Source organism: Chiloscyllium plagiosum, chromosome 4 (genome assembly GCF_004010195.1).
Source record: "Chiloscyllium plagiosum isolate BGI_BamShark_2017 chromosome 4, ASM401019v2, whole genome shotgun sequence".
NCBI lineage: Eukaryota > Metazoa > Chordata > Chondrichthyes > Orectolobiformes > Hemiscylliidae > Chiloscyllium > Chiloscyllium plagiosum.
Genome location: NC_057713.1, coordinates 127,598,267 through 127,613,815, shown reverse-complemented (window position 1 = coordinate 127,613,815; position 15,549 = coordinate 127,598,267). Strand labels below are relative to the sequence as shown.

General features: G+C 41.3%; 1 protein-coding gene across 2 annotated transcripts in view; it reads right to left on the bottom strand.

The window, feature by feature from the left end:
- Nucleotides 1-15,549, bottom strand: part of LOC122549407 (somatomedin-B and thrombospondin type-1 domain-containing protein) — a 33,078-nt gene that overhangs the window by 9,442 nt on the left and 8,087 nt on the right. For both annotated transcript variants that reach the window (XM_043689186.1, XM_043689187.1), the window contains exons 2-3: nt 5,855-6,049; nt 3,032-3,110 (exon numbers count right to left, since the gene is read on the bottom strand). In XM_043689186.1, the coding sequence (XP_043545121.1) occupies nt 3,032-3,110; nt 5,855-6,049 (274 nt within the window). The remainder of the gene's footprint in view (nt 1-3,031; nt 3,111-5,854; nt 6,050-15,549) is intronic.

Sequence of the window (15,549 nt, the reverse complement as noted above, 5' to 3'; positions counted from 1 at the left end):
TGTCTCCCCAATATAGAGGAGGCCACATCGGGTGCAGCGGATGCAATAAATGATGTGCTTGGAGGTGCAGGTGAATTTGTGACGGACATGGAAGGATCCCTTGGGGCCTTGGAGGGAAGTGAGGAGGGAGGTGTGGGCACACATTTTGCATTTCTTGCGGTTGCAGGAGAAGGTGCCGGGAGTGGAGGTTGGGTTGGCGGAGGGTGTGGACCTGACGAGGGAGTCGCGGATGGAGTGGTCTTTCCGGAACGCTGATAGGGGAGGGGAGGGAAATATATCCTTGGTGGTGGGGTCTATTTGGAGCTGGTGGAAATGACGAAGGATGATACGATGTATCTGGAGGTTGGTGGGGTGGTAGGTAAGGATCAGTGGGGTTCTGACCTGGTGGCGATTGGAGAGGCGGGGTTCAAGGGCAGAGGAGCGGGAAGTGGAGGAGATGCGGTGGAGAGCATCGTCAACCATGTCTGAAGGGAAATTGCGGTCTTTGAAGAAGAAGGTTGTTCGGTATTGGAATTGGTCCTCCTGGGAGTAGATGCGGTGGAGGCGAAGGAATCGGGAATATGGGATGGCGTTTTTACAGGGGGCAGGTTGGGAGGAGGTGTAATCTATGTAGCTGTGGGAGTCGGTCGGTTTATAGTAAATGTCCGTGTTGAGTCGGTCGCCCGAGATAGAAATGGAGAGGTCTATCTCCTGCTCCTTGGATGCAGCCTGACCTGCTGTGCTTTTCTAGCAACACATTTTTCAGACATTTTAACATGGCCAATCCTGTGACATGTTCTCCATAAAAAAGCTGAATGTGACACATACTCACTCTTATGGAAGTATTGGTGAACAATCAAAAAACTACTTTGTCCTTTTACAGATAACCCAGCTGCTTCTTTGAAATATACCAAGAATTCTGTCTCCTTATGAAAATTATTTTACTTAAATTGAGGTCTTTTTTTTCAGAAGTTGGATATAGAATCATCCCATAAAAGATATGAAAAGACTTACATTTAAATATTATTTTCATATCCACAAGATGTTTCAAAGTGCTTTGCAGCCAACTAGGTCCTATTGAACTGTAGTCACTTTATGAAAAGAAAATATTTGCTTTGCAAGTTCATGCCAGACTTTTAATAAAAAAAGAAAATTGAAATTACAATGAAACTTGGAACAAAACAAAACCCACAAGTCAGCCTGCTATGCTGAAGAGCCCTCACATCACTTAGTGTCAGATTACAATTCTTTCACAAAAACAGATTACAAAGCCAATGTAAAAATTGCACTAAAATCTTTGCTTAACTATGTTGTTTCTTACTTTATTATTATTATCTGTTCTACCTTTAGACCAATCAGATGGTAAAAATAATAGGATAAGCCCATTATAGAAACCCCCGCAGGTACAATACCACAGCTAGTTGTTGCAAGCTGAGTTGTGTAAAAAATGTACCTCTTGGGACATTCCTGCTTCCTCTTGTTACCTTGTACAATGTTAACAATACACTAGAGAGGAAGCCTGAGGGAAGATAACAAATTGAGGATTTGAACTCATCTCATATTTAAGTGTCAATTGCATGAAAACAGGATTACTCGTACTATTACAGATTGTACTTAGACTTAGTCATAGAGTCATAGAGATGTACAGCACGGAAACAGACCCTTTGGTCCAACTCATCAATGCCGACCAGATATCCCAACCCAATCCAGCATCCAGTCCATATCCTTCCAAACCCTTCCTATTCATATACCCATTCAGATGCCTTTTAAATGTTGCAATTGTACCACCTCCACCACTTCCTCTGGCAGCTCATTCCATACACGTATCATCCTCTGAGTGAAAAGGTTGCCCCTTAGGTCTTTTTCATATCTTTCTACTCTCATCCTAAACCTATGCCCTCTAGTTCTGAACTCCCCAACTCCAGGAAAAGATTGTGTCTGTTTATCCTATCCATGCCCTCATGATTTTATAAACCTCTATAAGGTCACCCCTCTGCCTCCATCGCTCCAGGGAAAACAGCCCGAGCCTATTCAACCTGTGCCGATACCTCAAATCCTCCAACCCTGGCAACATCCTTGCAAATATTTTCTGAACCCTTTCAAGTTTCACAACATCTTTCCAATATTCCAACAGTGGCCTAACAAATGTCCTGTACTCAATGCTCTGACCAATAAAGGAAAGCATAACAAACACCTTATTCACTATTCTATCTACCTGCGACTCCACTTTCAAGGTGCTATGAACCTGCACTCCAAGGGCTCTTTGTTCAGCAACACTCTCTAGGACCTTACCATTAAGTGTAGAAGTCCTGCTAAGATTTGCTTTCCCAAAATGTAGCACCTCACATTTATCTAAATTAAATTCCATCTGCCACTTCTCAGCCCATTGGCCTATCTGATAAGATGCCGTTGTAATCTGAGGTAACCTTCTTCACTGTCCACTACACCTCCAATTTTGGTGTCATCAGCAAATTTACTAACTATACCTCTTATGCTCACATCCAAATCACTTGATTTTCTTTCCCATATAGAGCATTTAACACATCAACTTCTCATCCCATTATTTTCCTACTATCTGAGTATCCCTTTCTGACTCAGTAGTACAATATATTTCACAGTTGCTGGTTTTTTTCTTACCAATTTTTCCTAATTTCCTATCAATTAATCATGATTAATTAAGTTTTGTTCTCTATTTTGCAGCTTTACCATGGCATGTCCTCCCTTTTCATGAACAAATCATGTATTCTCATTCTTAGTGAAGTTTAAACAGAAAAAAATACTAATATTGGAAATTTGAAATAAAACGCTGATATTCTAGAAATATACTGAAAAGCCATCAGCAACTGAAAATAAATAATATAAATTAGAATTTAAGGTACAAAAGTTTTTATCAGAAGAATAAAGTACAAATCATAGTTTCTAAATTTCCTTTCTTATTTGTAATGGGGGTAAGGTACAAATTTTGTCAACAATTCCTTTTGAGTTTTGATTGATAGCCAACCAATTTTCTTCATAGTATTAACCTGGTATAAGAATGAAAATTGCTACTCACCCAGGAATCTCTTTATCTTCAAAAACAGCCAACTTCCTTCTCTCCTTATTGTATGCTGCAGTGCTTATAAAAGCAGGGCCTAGAACAGTCAAACCAAAAGGTTAAATCGCAAAGCAGCATATCAGCTAAGTTACTTAGAGTCTTCCATGTACAGCAATCAAATCAGTCCCAATGTTGTGTTTTGTCCCTATAGTCCTGTAAGTTTATTCCTCTCAAGTACCTCTCAAGAAGACTTCAGAAAATCAATTACAATACCTAACAAAACATGCAAATAAAGCAAATATTTTCTGGTTTAACTATAAAAAGCAGTTAAATATATGTACACGTTTTAATAAAACACACTGAATTAATCACATCTGATATTAAAACTGCACTGAGGATGCACAATAACAAAATCCTAGAGAAAATCACTAACTTAGCTAATGTAACAGCAAGTTTCTACATCGATGTCATCATGTGTCCAGCCATTAAGTAGTGGTCCATTTTCTTAAAATTTCAACCATCAAAGCTACTACCGTACTCACTCAATCGCACGTTGTTTCCTAGCGTTCAGCTAATAAATTGATTGCTTCCTGGTCTGCTATTGCCATTGTAGCAAGTTTCTGCAGCTTTTTAAAAATGTTAATTCATTTGTAAGAGTAAAAACTGAACCAGGTTGAAACTTTATTGCTGGAACAGCACAGCAGGTCAGGCAGCATCCAGGGAACAGGAGATTCGATGTTTCGGGCACAGGCCCTTCTTCAGGAATGAGCAGAGAGTGTTCAGCAGGAGAAGATAAAAGGTAGGGAGGAGGGACTTGGAGGAGGGGCGTTGGAAATGTGATAGGTGGCTTCTGTGCAGAGGAGATGACCTCTCCAGCATCTGCAGACCTCACTTTCTCCTCGAAGATTTCAACCTACTGCGAATCCTCTTACAAGGATGCCTTCCTTGAAGGAGCTCTCTGCCTCTCTCTACAAAGATTTCAGTGAGTCCCTCTCTCACTGCACACCCCAGGTCATCTCCTGAAGAAGGGCCTGTGCCCGAAACGTCGAATCTCCTGTTCCCTGGATGCTGCCTGACCTGCTGTGCTGTTCCAGCAATAAAGTTTCAACTTTGATCTCCAGCATCTGCAGACCTCACTTTCTCCTTAAAAACTGAACCAGACAAGACTAAAAGGTTTGTCAGCTATGTGGTGAAGCACATTTCTCCATAACATAAATGAGACTAGAAACAATAACCAACTCTGTAGATTCACTAACTGAAACATTTTCCTACATTATACAGTAAATCATTGGCAGGAAAGCACTGTACAATATTCTGAGACTATAAAAGATGCCCATTAAATAGAAGTAATTTCCTTACTATGAATAATTTAATATTAATTAATATCATTCAGTGCTTGTCCATTGTCAAGTTTGCAAATAAACTAAAATTATCATAATGGCTGATTATTCAGTCTATATGGTTGTTACAACTGTAATGAAGAAAACAGTTACACTTCGACTTCTCTTGTCAAAATTCTCTAAATATCAACATCTATTTATTTCCAGTCAAACGGATATCTCTGCATCAAACATTATCCTTTGAGTAGATTTATTGCTGCGGGCTTCATACTGACTTATGTTAAATTGTACAGAAAGGTCCACAGCAAGTGAATGCTTTCATGATTGGAGGTGACAGTCATATTTCTTAGAAAACAGTTAATGCTGTGCCACATGGAGTTAACCACTGTCCTTTCACTCTGGAGATCTGGATACAAATTCAACCCTGACTAATAGAACAATAGTGGCTTGTCTCTACCAGCTCTAGGGATCCCGAATGAAATGAGATCATGCATTTCGCTACACAAAGTGGCCCGGGTGTTGGCATCAATTGGCAGATCATTTGAAACTGTAAGAATAGCTGGTGTGGGAAATAAAAAAAATCATAATGTGACACTTTAGGATTTTTTTCTGATTCTAGCAGTAAGGTATATCATACAATGAAAATATTTCTATACATAACTCATGCATTTACAGCTGAAATAGAACATAAAACATTATAGCCCAGGAACAGACGCTTTGGCCCATCATGTCTATGCTGACCATGATGATAATCTAAACTAACTATGTGCTTGTCCAAATGCCTCTTAAACATTGCTAATGTATCTGCTACTACCATCTCCCCTGGCAGTGTGTTCCAGGTACCCACTACCCTCTGCATAAACAACTTTCCTTGCACATCACTTTTAAACATGCCCCTCTCACTTTAAACCTATGCCCCCTGGTATCTGACATTTCACCCTGAGGAACAGACTCCACTACCCATCCTATCCATGCCTCTCATAATTTTGCCCCCTCAGTCTCCAAAACTCTGGTGAAAACAATTCAAGTTTATCCATCTCCCCTTATAACTAATATACTCCAATCCAGGCAGAACCCTGGTAAACCTCTTCTGCACTCTCTCCAAAGTCTTCACTTCCTTCATATCATGTGGCAAAAATAACTACTCACAATACTCCAAATGCAGCCTAGCCAAAATCTTATAGACTTGTAACATGACTTGACAACTCAGTGCCCCTACCGATGAAGACAAGCACATCATTTTGAAGTGCATGTTTTGGATGTGTTTGATGATAATCAGAGTGATAAGCAATGGGAAAATTTTCTATTACTCCAATTTTTCTCATTTCAATGAACAAAAAAAAAGCAATAATGTCAATTTGCAACATCAAAATAGGTTTTCTTACAATCTCTTTCCAAAGTTTTCTGATAAGAATGCAATCTTTGACCAAAGCAAATGAATATTGAAAAGATTATATACATTGACTATGAGGTTATGAGAAAAAATCCAACACATCTATACCATAGGACTGTCCACAATGTACACCCTGGTAATTCATATACTCCAGGCAGCCTGCTCGTTCTTCCAGTGGTGGACAAGGATCTCCATGATTCAGTGGTTCTTGTTCAACATGACGCCGTCGAATCCGCACAGTAGGCTGGCATTGCTCAGCACAGCCACTCCACTGACTCCACTCACTCACCACACATGGACTGGCTGGAAATAAGAACACAGCATGACTTTGCAATGTTTACCCCAGGTTTGTGGTCATACTCCTACAGCAAAGATTTTAGGATTATAGAAGTTTATAAAATCATGAGGGGTATAGATAGGGTTAACAATAGGTGCCTTTTCCCTAGGAAGGAGGATTTAAAGACTATGGGGCACATTTTTAATGAGAGAGGAGAGAGATTTAAACAAGACATGAGAAACAAATATTTACACAGAGGGTGTAGGGATTCGCATGTGGAATGAACTTACTGAGAAAGTGGTGGATATGAGCAAAATCACGTTTAAAAGACACTTGGATAAGTACATGAATAGGAAAGATTTGGATGGATCTGGGCCAGGACCAGACTGGTGGGGCTAGATTAGCTTGGGATTATGTTTGGCATGTACTGAGTGGACCCAAGGGTCTGTTTCTGTGCTGTATGACTCTATAACTCTATGTCATCTATCACATTAAAATATGCACCTCTAATTAATTTACAGCTTGATCCTAAGTTTCGTATGTGCTGATCATCTGTGCTGATTTCATATCTGAAAATCATCCTTCCATTAAATTCTAAACTGACCACATTCTCAAATTTGACATTATTGTAAACATATTTGTTCAGCAGAGTCATTTTAACTGCGGAAGCGGATTCAGTGCTCAAGGGAAGTTATCATTTGTAGAGCGGAGGAATTTCTGTTTAGTTGAATCTCAGATGTTTAATTATATTGTGAATCAGATTGATAAGGGGATAAGTGTCAAAAAAGGCTGATTATCTTCAAGATGTCTGCTTTCTATTTGTGATGATAATGGGACTATATTCTATCCGCAGAATAGACATGTAATAATTTTATATCTCAAAATATCTTTTCGTAATGCATGTACAGACATTATTGTGTTTTTCTTCTGCTGTAAAGTACAATCCATTGTTGTTTAATGCTTCACGTCCAAACCAAATTAATAAGTGCAAAATTATCTGACATTGAATTGGATCATGCCTGACTCCAGAAAATCTGAGTGATTCACAAAAAAGTGGCTTACTGTCTTGAATATTTATTACTGCAAAGCCGCAGGTCCCAGTTGTGACCCTAGAGGCAGCTCATCAGTCACAGAAGACATCAAGATAAAATGTAATAAATTTCAAGAGGAGATAGGAGATAAATGGAAGAGGAGTGGATAAGCTGCCCACTATATTAGAGCTGTCTGGTTTATGCCTGTGAAATTTCCATGCACCAATCAATTCCTAATCACCAACTGACAACACTCGAGTTCAAACCCTAGATGGAATTTTAATACTGTACAGGTTTGCACTGCACTGTCTTTGTAGTCAAAATATACCCAGCAAATAAATAAGAAGTATTTTTGATTAATGCTTTTGCTTAATATTTTTGATTAATATTTTTTGATTTTGACAGCCAACTTACTTAAACATTAAGCCTGCTGGCCAAATGAACATATATTAAATTTAATCAATATAGAGTCATAGAGATGTACAGCATGGAAACAGACCCTTCAGTCCAACCTGTCTATGCCGACCAGATATTCCAACCCAATCTAGTCCCACCTGCCAGCACCTTGCCCATATCCCTCCAAACTCTTCCTATTCATATACCCATATCTGAAGATTCATTGATTTTGTTAGCCATCAGTGTGAATTTTGAAAAGATTTGTAACTCAGGTTGTGGTTCAGGTTGTAGGTTTGCTCGCTGAGCTGGAAGATTTGTTCTCAGATATTTCGTCACCATGCTAGGTAACATCATTAGTGAACTCCGACTGCAACAAACATTACGGTGATCAGACTGGCAGGAAACTAGCCAGCAGGATATGCGCGCACAAACTAGCCACCAAGCAACATGACCAACTATCAGTAGTATCCTTGCACACTGACAAGGAGGGACACCAGTTCGACTGGGACAATACATCCATCCTAGGACAGGCTAAACAAAGACAGACACAGGAATTCCTAGAGGCCTGGCATGCAAACCAAAACTCCATCAACAAACACATTGATTGGACCCTATTTACCAACCTCTCAGAAAAACAACCAGAAGTGATTTCATCCACCACAACAGACCAAGGCACATAAATTGAAAGTGAGACAGAACACCAGAGCTTCCACGGAGACTCACTGATGATGTTACCTAGCATGGTGACGAAACGTCTGAGAACAAATCTTTCAGTTCAGTGAGCAAACTTACAACCTAAGCCATCAGTTTTACATTAAGATCTCTAATGGTCCATGAGGCGAATCTCCTGTTCCCTGGATGCTGCCTGACGTGCTGTGCTGTTCCAGCAATAAAGTTTCAACACAGTTCAGTGAGCAAACTTACAACCTAAGCCATCAGTTTTACATTAAGATCTCTAATGGTCCATGAGGAACAGTTTCATGGTATCAAGTGAGAACAAAAATAACAGTGTAAAACTGAAGTAATCTCTCATTTTTTTTGTGAAGACACAGTCTTCTTAATTTCTCTTCTTCCATCCCTTCACTGCTATCTGTCTTCCAACCCATTAAGTTATGCTGTGCTGTAATTCTGAGGATAACAGTATAATTTTACTCTTCTTTGCGATGAGATGTTAGACCTGAACCCAGTGCTCAAAAAAGTATTAGACAGTTAACAGGAACTTGAAGGCAAGGAGAATCTTGAAGGTTAAGGAAAATTGGAAAAAAAATTCTCAACATCAAGATTCTAATTTTCTTGACTCACTATAGTTTCATAATATTCTAGCCATTGCCCACACCCCACCAGGGAGGTGAAAATGCTGCCCAAAATGTCAGCATGCAGCTACAGCAAGTAACTAGGAAGACAAATGGAAGCTTGGTCTTTGTTCTAATGGGGTAGAGGGGTTTGGGAAGGGGGGAGCTAGAGTCTGAAAGTAAGGAATTCTTAAACTGTACAGAGTATTGGTGGACAGTATTGGGCATCCTAACTAAGGCAGGACACTCTTGCATTTCTGGGAAGTAGTTGCTTCCTTGAGTGAGGTCGAAAAATGTGGTGCTGGAAAAACACAGCAGGCCAGGCAGCATCCGAGGAGCAGGAGAATCAACGTTTCAGGTATAAGCCCTTCTTCAGGAATCTTATGCCCGAAACGTCAATTCTCCTGCTCCTCAGATGCTGCCTGGCTGCTGTGTTTTTCCAGCACCACATTTTTCGACTCTGGTCTCCAGCATCTGCAGTCCTCACTTTCTCCTCCTTGAGTGAGGTGTTTATCTTAAAAAATGAAATCAGCCTAACCTGATTGCAATCTTAACTCCATATTCTCACTTACCCCGATAATCTTTCATCCCCTTTCTTATCAAGAATGTATCTGTCCTTTATGTATTATATAATAGCATATTATGCATGAATATCTATTTAATATTGGTGTTATGACTCTTGCTAAATCCTTGTGGCCAGCTTTCTTCAAGGTCAATTTTTAACCACACCGTCCCTTTGACAGTAGACTGCAAAATCTGTCCCATGGCATGTCAGTTATAAGTTGACAACAAACAAATTGATTACTATAATTCTCTTTCTGGGAGAATGATTTGAAATGCTGTATCTCATTGGAGACTGGAATTTGTCAGTCAATTTGACAAATTTGAAAGATTGTCAAGATCTGTCTTCATAACTCAAGCTGTGGTGTTCCATTATACAATTCTAAATGCAGCTGCAATTCACTGTTGCTGTCCAGCTGCTCTGTTTATCCCATGGGCGAATACCTCTGGTAACACTTCAATATTTCTTTAAACACATTTTAACACAACTTACTGCTGTCATGTTATTTTACCTCCAGAAATTCTCTGCTTTGATTTCAATAACTACCAAAGCAGGGAAAATACCAAACATACCAAGAAACAAATTAGCACAACCTCACTTAAGGAAAAAATGGAAGCCATGAAGAAGGGAATTTTGAAATGTTTAGACATTTACAGAAAGGGTCTGAATCATGATTTTCCTAGGAATATAGAGTAACCTCTTCCTAACTGCCATATTCAAAGATGAAGAGGAAAGATGCATCTGTGAAGAGAAAGCTGAAAGTTAAATTTTGACCTTTCTTCAGACCCTTCTCCAGTTCTGGACTCCACTGGAATCAAAACGTTAACTCGGCTTTCTCTCCACAGCTGATACCAGACGTGTTAAGCTTCTCCAGCAATTTCTGTTTCTGTTTCAGATTTCCAGCATCTGCAGTTCTTTGTTTTGTTAAAAGGAAGGATACCTTGCCCTTAGGTCAAAGATTTGGATTACAAATCTAAACTTCTTGGTTTGAGAGAACTTTATTTCTTTACTGTAACATTGTCCTTTGGAAGGGGCAGACAATTGAAAAGGAGAATAATTTCAAGTTCTAACATTATTGAGTTTTGTCAAAGAGAAAAGTACTCAAAATGTATGGTAGAGAGTGGAGATAATAAGCAACTTGCCAACATTTAGGCTATATACACATTTATTTAATTTCAAAAGCATCCCTACTGCATGCCGTGCTCCTTTAGAAAGATAGAGAAACACCTTCCTCTTCAGCTGATTTCCCTGAAGATATTTGGTATCATTGAACTATACTCCCAAGCATTTGTTTCTAACAAAGGCAAAAATGTTTCAAAATTGTTTTTTTCTGCTACGTTTGAATCTACTCTCAAATCTTGATGTCCTAGCTTTTTTCAAGACTTCATATCACTCTGCTTACGTTAGCATTTTAATCCTATCAAAGGACATCTTTTCAGTAAATATCCCCATCTATATGATAGAGCTAGTTGTCCCCTAACTGGCATGACTGTGCACACCCTAAATTCTCTCTAGTTTGGTATCCTGTTGTTTGGTATCTTTTATTAACTTACCTTATTAATGACCACTAAGACTTTCTGATCATGTGGGCTTCTGCTCCTAGTGGTATTCCTGATTTGTATTATATTTCTTGATTTTGTTAAACTACATCCTCTATCTTGCCTTTCATCTCTTTCTGGACTGCTATTGTTTGACCCCTCCCCATCTCCATTTAATAGGATTCCTTTCAACACTCTATGATTGCTTACTGGGGGTGTATGTGCTCCCAGAAAACACTGTTTGAGCTTAGATGCATTTTCTTGTATTCCATGTCTCTACTTCAAGTTCCCAATTCATCAGCCTAACCTTCTGTCCCTCATCCTATGCATTCATCCAGCTTTTATTCTTTTTAGTAGCTTTCCCTGCTGTACTTATAATAGTTGCATTTTGCCATTGATTAGACATTTCTGGCAAATAGTTGATTTGAGTACACACTTTTCACAGTTGTCCTTAGAGACTAGTGGTCTTAGATTGCTCATCAGAACTGATTTGTTCGGGATCAGAAACTGTCAACAATGCAGCTTGATCTATAAAGCTGTGTAGCATTTAGTAATGAGAAGTAGCCCCAGGCTTCTCATTATTTTTTTTATAACTCCTTCAAAATCCAAGCAAACTGGAAGCATGTATCTAAACAGTGCAATCCCAATGCTGTATAGTTATTATTTTCCTATCTTTACCAATAATCTTCTCCAGACCTGTCAACTATTTAAGACCCTCTCTCTTATTATAAACCAAACTGAAACTGGATTCTGGTGGCCTTACCATAAAACTTAGGGCTCTGTGAATTCTTAAGACACTAATAAATCGTTGTGTTCCTCTATTCTTCTATCTATATTAGATCCCAGTCCCAAACAAGGACAATAAGAAGCTTTGACCAGGCTGGAGTCTTCCAAGTACTGGACCACCAGAGGATGCCTGACAGAGTCTTCTGAGGATGGTGGAGGTGTGGGGAAGTCAGGCAAAGAAATCAGCAGCCTCCTCAAGCTCAGGTGCAACTGCTGAGGTGACACCAAAGTTTAGTAATGCAAAAAGGGGCGGCACGGTGGCACAGTGGTTAGCACTGCTGCCTCACAGCGCCAGAGACCCGGGTTCATTTCCCGCCTCAGGCGACTGACTGTGTGGAGTTTGCACGTTCTCCCCGTGTCTGCGTGGGTTTCCTCCGGGTGCTCCGGTTTCCTCCCACAGTCCAAAGATGTGCAGGGTCAGGTGAATTGGCCATAATAAATTGCCCGTAGTGTTAGGTTATGGGTAAATGTATGGGTGGGTTTCGCTTCGGCGGGTCGGTGTGGACTTGTTGGGCTGAAGGGCCTGTTTCCACACTGTAATCTAATCTAAAAAGGAGGATTAAAGTCAACTAACTTCACTTTGGGCATACAGGTATCAATCTTTCCTACAATCTGACACTTGACATAAACATACCATATTATTCAACAGTCCTGAGGTTTATTTCAATCTGTTAACATTTTTGACTGTTTTGCTTTTCTATTAGACTATCCTGAGGGTCATTAGATTCTCACATGTGCATTGTGTGCAAACAGCATTGAGGCAGTCATTGTCTGCTACCTTCTTGGAAGAACATAGCCCCTAGAAAATGAGAACTTAAGCTAGATGTTTGGTTTGTAAGAATCAATCAGCATAATTTGGAGAGAGCACTGTGAGGTCGTCCTCAGATTTTGATGCAAGTGCTCTCAATACCAGCCCACAACACATAACCTTCACCTCCTCATGCATGTGCAACCCACTGTGAGGTTCAATAAAATCATCTGGCAACTGATAAACCACAAGACTTCTGGCACACATGAAGTCCCTGCTGAAAGATTAAAATATAGAACTCTAGATGTGAATCCACAACCTCACTACTCTTGTCTGGAAGGAAGACAGTGTGTTAGGAGACCCCATAATTATGACTGACTTTGGAAATTACAGAGGATTTCCCTCCTGGCTATCATGCGAAAGGTCATCATGAAATCCTCCTCAACCTCCCAGTGGCTGAACAGCTCCTTCCTAAGTCTCAATGTGGACTTCCTCCCTTCTAAAGGCATGACTACCAGTGTGTGACAAATCTAACAGAAGTGCAGGGAACAGCACTGACTTCTGCCTTCTTCGATCTCACAAAGGCCTTTGACTCTGTTAACTGTGAAATATTCTCCTCAAATTCAGCTCTCCATAGAAACGTCACCATTCTCCATCTGCTTCACGTTGACATGCAAATCATGATCCTCACCAATGGATCCACCAACCGTCCAATACAAGGGGTCAAGCAGGGTTATGTTATCGCACCAGAGCTCTTGCCATTACACTCCACACCATCTACATGAAGCTCCCCAATGGAGTGGAGCTAACCTACAGGACAAGCAGGAAACTGTCCAACCTTCTACACCTCTAGGTGAGAATTATGACCACTCCAACTTCTGTCATCGAGCTGCAGTCTGATGAGGATGCCTGTGAGAATACATACTCAGAGGCTGACCTACAAACCATCATTGATGCATTCATTGAAGTGTATGAAAGAATGGGCCTCAGACTAAACATCTGGAAAACAAAGGTTTTCCACCAGTACACCCCTACCACATAACACCATAAACCCATCGACAAAGTCCATGGCAAACCCCAGGACAATACGGATCATTTTCCATAGCTTGGGAGCCTCCTTTCAGTGCAAACTGACATTGACAATGAAATCCAACATTGACTCCAGTGTACCAGTGCAGCATTCAGATGCTGGAGGAATGGAGTGAAGTCCAAAAGTTCAAACTCAGCACCAAGCTTATGGATCTACAGAAGAGCTGTGATTCCCTACCATCCTGTTGCATCATAAACATGGACCTCAAATCCCTGGAGCGTTATCACCAGCACAGCCTTTGCAAAATCTTGCAAATTCACAGGCCAGATGGTTGTAAGAATTTGATGGTTCTCTCCCAGACCAGTATCTCCAGTATCAAGGCACTGGCCATACACGAACAGCTATAATGGACAGGCCCAATTGTCTGCATGCCAGACACAGACTCCCTAAACAATTGCTCTACTCTGAGCTCCACATTGGTAAGCGATCAATAGGAGGGTAGCTGAAATGCTATAAGGACACTCTGAAAGCCTCCCTAAACAGATGCAGCATCCTCATCAACATGTGGGAATTGCTTGCCCTGGAGAAGAAGCATCACAACGTGCCAACCACTTAGAGTGTCACTGCATGGAGCACATGGAGGCAAAGTGCAAGCAGCGGCAAGAACGCACAGAATTCAGAGTGCTTCACCCACCCGCCTCCTCAAACACCAACTACCTCAACTGTGGTAAAATCTGTAACTCCAGGATTGGACTATCCAACCGCTGGAGAACCCATCCCACCCAAAGTGGAAGCAAGACATCCTCAACTTTGAAGGACTGTGAAAGAAGGAAAAGATCAATATTCATTGAAAACTGAGGTTTGAGTCAGATAAGCATCGACCCCACGTAATCTTGAATATCTTCATACTGGTGCTCTGGTCAGGAAGGTTTATAGTGAAAAGGGAAGAAAGTACCTAATAATGACAAAATATCCTAATATTTTAAAGATATAAAGTTAGCATTCTCTTGAGAGCAGGAACACTTAGTTTAGATTGCTGTCATATATCAATTCAAAGTCATTCATCCTCAAACCTAGCCACTATCAGGTTCTGTGACTCAGCTCAGAACCACTCTGGCTGTTGCAGTATGCTTATCATCAGTGCTGTCTCCCTTATCATCTCCATCAGACTCACCTGCATCCTAGTCTGAGGAGACATGTACCAGTTCATCTTCTTCAATGTCCCAAATTCACACCCTGTCTATGTCCCATTTGGCAAAAGTGAGGACTGCAGATGCTGGAAACCAAAGTTTAGGTTAGAGTGGTGCTGGAAAAGCACAGCAGGCCAGGCAGCATCCGAGGAGCCGGGAAATTGACGTTTCGGGCAAAAGCCCTTCATCAGGAATGGAGGCAGGGAGCGGGTGTGGAGCTGGGGAGGAGGTAGCAAAGAATACAGTAGGCGGATGGGGATAGAGGTGATAGGTCAGAAAGGAGGGTGGAGGAAGGTAGCAAAGAGTACAATAGGTGAGTGGTGATGGGGATGGAGGTGATAGGTCAGAGAGGAGGGTGGGGGAAGCTAGCAAAGAGTACAATGAGTTGATGGAGGTGGGGATAAAGGTGGTAGGTCAGAGAGGAGGGTGGAACGGATAGGTGGGAAGGGAAATTGGCAAGTAGGACAGGTCATGAGGACAGTGTTGAGCTGGAAGGTTGGAACTGGGGTAAGGTGGCGGGAGGGGAAATGAGGAAACTGGTGAAGTGCCCATTGATGCCCTGGGGTTGAAATGTTCCGGGACGGAGGATGAGGCGTTCTTCCTCCAGGTGTTGAGTAGTGAGGGTGTGGCAGTGGAGGAGGCCCAGGACCTCCATTTCCTCGGCAGAATGGGAGGGGGAGTTGAAATGTTGGGCCATGGAGTGGTGGGGTTGATTAGTGCAGGTGGCCCAGAGATGTTCCCTAAAGCGAGGAAGCGTCCAGTCTCCCCAATGTGGGGGAGACCGCATCGGGAGCAACGGATACAATAAATGACATTAGTGGATGTGCAGGTGAAACTTTGATGGATTTGGAAGGCTCCTTTGGGGCCTTGAATGGAGGTGAGGGAGGAGGTGTGGGCGCAGGTTTTGCAATTCCTGCGATGGCAGGGGAAGGTGCCAGGATGGGAGGGTGGGT